The sequence below is a fragment of the Teleopsis dalmanni genome, chromosome 1 (assembly GCF_002237135.1).
Source record: "Teleopsis dalmanni isolate 2A chromosome 1, ASM223713v2, whole genome shotgun sequence".
NCBI lineage: Eukaryota > Metazoa > Arthropoda > Insecta > Diptera > Diopsidae > Teleopsis > Teleopsis dalmanni.
In genome coordinates this window covers 43,186,108-43,192,108 of record NC_051846.1, presented here as the reverse complement: position 1 = coordinate 43,192,108, position 6,001 = coordinate 43,186,108, and the positions used below count along the sequence as shown (strand labels likewise).

The 6,001-nt window shown below is 28.6% G+C and overlaps 2 protein-coding genes across 2 annotated transcripts; one reads left to right on the top strand and one right to left on the bottom strand.

Annotated features, from left to right (window-relative positions):
• Window positions 1–3,346: 3,346 nt before the first annotated feature.
• Window positions 3,347–4,232, top strand: LOC119671434 (peptidyl-prolyl cis-trans isomerase-like 1). The gene is made up of 2 exons (XM_038082062.1): window positions 3,347–3,593; window positions 3,721–4,232. The coding sequence occupies exons 1-2, from the start codon at window positions 3,505–3,507 to the stop codon at window positions 4,166–4,168; spliced, it is 537 nt and encodes a 178-aa protein (XP_037937990.1). The 5' UTR covers window positions 3,347–3,504; the 3' UTR covers window positions 4,169–4,232.
• A 46-nt stretch (window positions 4,233–4,278) lies between these two features.
• LOC119671433 (BLOC-1-related complex subunit 6) lies at window positions 4,279–5,463 on the bottom strand. The gene is made up of 5 exons (XM_038082061.1): window positions 5,058–5,463; window positions 4,893–5,000; window positions 4,641–4,828; window positions 4,427–4,587; window positions 4,279–4,369 (listed from the first exon to the last, which is right to left on the bottom strand). Exons 1-5 carry the CDS (start codon window positions 5,398–5,400, stop codon window positions 4,324–4,326), a joined length of 846 nt encoding a protein of 281 aa, XP_037937989.1. The 5' UTR covers window positions 5,401–5,463; the 3' UTR covers window positions 4,279–4,323.
• Between the last annotated feature and the right edge of the window lie 538 nt (window positions 5,464–6,001).

Genomic DNA, 6,001 nt, shown 5'->3' with positions numbered 1-6,001 from the left:
GAGATGCCCTTTATGGACTTTCTATTTCCAAGGGTTCACACAATTTATTTTGTGAAATGTCAAAGCCACTAAACTGCAGTCAGCTGAGTTTATTTTCAATATTTATGCTTTTGCTTTAGCTTCACTTTCTGCTTGTTTTCATTGTTTTCACAATTTTGTCTGGCAAACAAAATTTGTTGCAATTTTCTTTTAAAATTTTTGCAAAATTCAAAACAACAACAAATTTACTACGTTTTCACGTGGGTGCGTATTTTTTTCTCTTTTCAACTGGTTTTCGTATGCTTCACACAGATAATTGTATAAAACAAATTATGTTAATGGAGTTTTTAGTGTAATTAAATATTTGTTATGTTGTGGAAAATATTTGCTGATACCGTGATTTTCAGTTTTATTATTTGTTTACGTCACAGTTTAGAAAAATACACAAAAACAAAACACGTCTATTCCTGAGGTATTTTTTTGTTTTGCTTTTCAAACACATTCTTTAATTTTTATTTTGTTGCTCACTGTTTTCTACACACACAAGCATACGAAGTTACCGCAGTCATTGCTGTTTTTGCTTGACGTACTATTATTTCTTTGTTAATTACAATATTCTTATTCAAGTTTTTATTCTTATTTCATATATTTTGCAAATATAATCAAAAATTTACAATTAATTACTATTGTTTTGTTAATATAGCACTTTATTTTCTTTAATAAGTTTATAATAAACGTGCATATAATATTGGTTGAGAGAAAAACAGCACACACAAAAACATCCGCGAACTTAGCCGCTGAGCTGACGTCTGTCTTCATACATTTTATTCACCAACCATCTTTCACAACAATTCAATTCACACTGAAAGAAGCTCCAGCACGTTTATTAGTGTGTGTTTCAGTTTTAACATTACACAAAATTTGAACTATGACGACATAACGCTGCACATATTCTGTCAAAGACATTTCTGTTTACTATTAAATTACTATTTTTCAACGATTAAATATTTGAGATTTAAAATTCAATCAATTTATAGAAAATAATATTAATTATATCCTTTGATTACTAAAATACAGAAGTTACAAGTAGAAAAATATTAGAAATAAAATTATTTTTAATTATTACAGCAGTTGGCAACACTACAAATTTTCATTAGTTTTTAATTCTCTTTCATATGACTTTCATGTAAACAAAACAATTACAATTGGCACATCTTGCTAGAATTATAATGTCGGTAAGACATTCTATAAATTCCATTACTTAAAAATTTGTATCTCTTACATGTATTGTCTAATTTCTAACATAACATAAGAAATTCATGATCGTTGATATATAAATTGCATTTATTTTAGGTTTTTATAAATACAATTAATAAATTCGTATTAAATTTTAAATCATAACTTGATTTATTGCAATGAAACAAAAAGTTGTGTTAATATAGCGTACAGCTTGCTAAAGCATGATATAGACGATGAAATTTGTTTGCAAACAAGGTTTGCTGGCTATCAAATTGCATCGTCTATACTCAAGTTTGCAAACCAAAATTTGGTTTGCAAACTAGTTTGCAGTGAAATTAAAATTTTTCAATTATTTGTTAAGTTTGCAAACATGTTTACTTGTGTATATCGAAGTTTGCAAACTTCTCATAATTTAAGAATTTTGGTGAGCGTCGGACTAGCAAAGATTACAGAAAAAAATTATTAATTCTTGGTAAAAAGAAAAATAAATGAAAAATAATTAAAAAATTGCTAGACATTAGACAATTATTGAAGAAGTTTATATATTTTAAAAATTATTTTGTGCTAAAAACATTTTTATAGTAAGCTTAAATATTAAACAATTATTATATGAATAAAAATTTTAAAATGTAACATATTAAAAAATTGAAACAAAAATAATTTTAGTTTAAAAAATGAAATAAATAACAGGTTGCTATGATCATCACCTCAATTTCTTCAGTTTCAATTATTGTTTTGCACTCTGTACTTACTCCGCTGTTGATATTAACGCTGTAGAAAATAAATAAAAATGAAGTTTGCCAACCTTGTTTCAAAGTGTATAGCAAAGCGCATATTCGGTTTGCAAATTTGGTTTGCAAACAAATTTCATCGTCTATATCATGCTTAAGCTTACTAAACCCGTTCACGGGATTCGCACGAGAGTTTTGTTTGTAATTTTAGCTGCCAAAAAGTTTTAATTTGCATTGAAAGCAACAACAATTGACAGCTAAAATTAAAAATAAAACTCTTTTGACTTCAGTATTAGTTCACATTAGAGAAGAATTAAACAAAAGTAATAAATGAGAAAATATTAATTAAGATAAAATACGATATGAGAAAAAACAAATTTAATTTCATCTTACTTTTTTCACTTTCTGTTGCTATTTTTTTACTTTTATAAATCAAATAAAACCAAAATGTTGTTTATCTAGTTTAACTAGATATATTAACAGAAAATTATGTTACTTTACGAATTATTTCCGATTCCTGTCACTTTACTGAGCTAACTCTGCATTGTTTGTTATAACGAAATTCCAAATTTAACAGAAACTATACAACTATTTCATTTAATCGATCATAAAAATTAATTAATATTATATTCAAACTTCAAAATTAATGAATGTGAGTCTTCTAATTATTTCTAATTGTTATTATATATTTACATAACATGATTAAGAAAGTTTGGATATCGAAAGAGCGTTTGACTTAAAATAAGTGAGAGATTAGTTCATCAACTCAGCTTTTCAATTTCCTTATGTACAGTTTAGAGTTTAATGACTTATAGGACTTATTAAGTTCTTGTTGAGTCTTAAGCACCGAAGATGAATAAGATGTATCTAACTCCCAGTTTTAGTACTTAAACAGATATTAATAAATATTAAATTGTAACCCAAGAGGTTACAATAAATCCTTAGCTATTAACCTTTACATTGAGAGTATGTATTTTGAGAATTTTATCAAAATAGACAAATTATTATTTAATGACAAGTTTCTTAGTAACAAGTTTTTCTTATGTACAAGCATCTTATAAATATGTTTGTAAATGAAATATTTATCATAAAAAAAATTTCGGTAGTAACAGCTCAGGTAGTAAATTTCAATCAATTTTCCACAAACAATAAAAACTCACGGATGTCGTTAATTTTAAGGAATTACCTGATTGTGATTATTCAGCAATTCTTCAACGAAATTTTGAAATAACCTTGATATATGCCAGATAAGTAATTATAAATACATTTAACCGTAGTTAAAAGCAATTCTTATTTTTATTTTAGAATATGTATAAATAGCTCAATTCAATATTAATAAATTCATTTTCAAGATATAACTCAATAGTGTGACTTCGTACTAACATCGTTATTTTGTGCATGTTTTTAAGTTATCGTTTGAAGTGTATCTCTCCTATTAAAAGTAATATTTTTTCTCAACGCGGTAACCCTGCTTGAAAGCATTACAGTTTTTGACATTTCATTTGTAAACAAATATTGCTTGGAACCAATTTTTACATAAAATAAATCCTGCATCATGATTAGTGCTTTAAATAATTCTGTAGCAAACACCAGCGGAATACCTGATAAAGCATGGCAACCACATTTTGTTACACTGGAAACTACGTAAGTATTAAAATAATAATTATCATTTTTAAAGCGTGCTATTTCTTTTGAATATAGAAGTGAAATGCTATTTGCATCGTACCCTTCTCTTCATGTATAATAACAAATTACTTTTTGATCTTTATAGCATGGGAGAGATTACAATAGAATTATACTGGAAACATGCACCCAATACGTGCCGCAATTTCGCTGAATTAACACGACGTGGCTATTATAATCAAGTTGTGTTTCATCGAATAATACGTGATTTTATGATACAAGGTGGCGACCCCACCGGCACTGGGCGTGGTGGTGCTTCTATTTATGGTGGTGAATTTGCTGATGAAATTCATTCTGATCTAAAACATACCGGAGCTGGCATATTATCAATGGCAAATTCAGGTCCCAACAGCAACGGTTCACAATTTTTTATAACATTAGCGCCAACTCAATGGTTAGATGGTAAGCATACAATATTTGGACGAATTTATTCTGGAATGGAAGTTGTAAAACGCATCGGCATGGTTGAAACTGACAAGAATGATCGACCCATCGATAGTGTTCGCATTGTTAAAGCAAAAGTCGAAAAAGTTTAATTAATCTAGAATAAATAATGTATTTATAAATAAACTTTGACTACATTTTATCAATAAAATTAAACAAGTGATTAAACTAAATTTTTTGAAAATTTTAAATTGTGTGAACATGTAGTTTCTACCCCAAGCTACAATAGCACACACAATATATCGTCCTACATAATATTGTCCAGCATATCAACGAGGCGCTTAATTTCCCGTCTGTAAGAAATTTAAATTTATTAAATTGCAAATTAATCAAGACTGCGATAGATTTACATGCGTTGACCCAATTGCTCTGTTGGCTTCATGGATTTTGTTATTTCTTCAGTTTTTGCCATAATCGTATACATGCATTTAATATTTGCATCCATGCTATCAGTTAATTTATTCACAGCATTTTTATGCACATCTATGTTGTCAGCAGTTATTGCCGAAATCTAAAAAAGTATATTGATTTATTTTATTTAAAATTTTTAAATAGTAAACCTACTGAATGCAACAAGTTGCAAAGATTTTCTGTTAAATTATCAACAGAAGCAGCCAAGTACTGTGCTTCAATTTCAATGTCATTGAGGACATTAGCATCAATTTGTGGCACCTGCGTTTGCAGGTAATGTCGTGTTAATGGGCCACTGGCTGAGGGTGTACTATTACGTGAAGATGTGAAACCATATTGATCTTTACATTGTAAAAAGAAAATTAATTAATTAACAGAAAGTAAAGAAATTTTATATTCAGAAACCTTTATTTGTTGGACTAGAAATACGTAGCTTTTCTTCTAAATCATCTGCAACGAAGTGCCGCATTTTTTCCTCTGTACTAGTTGAGCTCTCGAGTTCATAAGGAACGGCTATAATATTAAATCAAATTATTCAAATGAATATAAATAACTTAAACCAATACAAACATGAATCACACTGCAAGGAATTAGGTCGTTTTGGGTTTTTATTGTTATCACCACAACTGCTGCCCTTAGAATTATCATCATCATCTCCAGATTCATCTTCTATACTTTCCTCTCTATCCATAACATTTTTAGTTTCTGTTGGTGTTACATCATTTAAAGCGTAATCAGGTACCGCACCAGGATATTGTGCTAGAAAAGGTATTTCAGAATAGGATGATGCCATTTTCTCCGATGTTGAGGTTTTTCTTGTTTTTATAGGCACAGCTGATGCACTCTCGTTTTCCACTAATTCATCTATGCCATAACGTGGTCTGATTGGAATATCTTGTGTGTGACGCGACATATGTACACAAAATAGAAAATAATTTTTTCTTTGTCTCCAGTGCAATGTTTTCGTTTCGTGCAGAAAAACTTGTAAACAAAAGCCAGAGATGCCATCTTTTCCAATACAATTTGAAAATATTAAATATTAAGAGTGGCCACAAATAAAAAAATAGTTATATTATGTTGCCTTGACTTACCCTACAGTAGATAATATATGAGCAGCCATTTATCAATTTATGTCCTTTTCGCGTGATGGTCACATCTTGTCATATTTTCTTGTCCCGGTAAAAATAATTACATATGTGTGATGGTACGCATTTCTTACTATTTAAAATATTATATTAGAATTTAATTTAATTGTTATTGTAAAAAATCATTGTAATTTTGTTAATCACATATATGACTAAAAATGGTAAAACTTTAATTTTTCGTGAAGTAAAGGATGCGGTAAAGCTGTTAAAATATTATGCTTATAATATGACAAAAATAAGAATAATGGTTACTACTCGATAAAAAAAGTTAAATACTATATAAGTAATTATATGAGAACGACTTTACAATCGCACTGATTCATTCAGCGGTTTTGTTCATTATAACCACTTATCAACATGAATTAGATG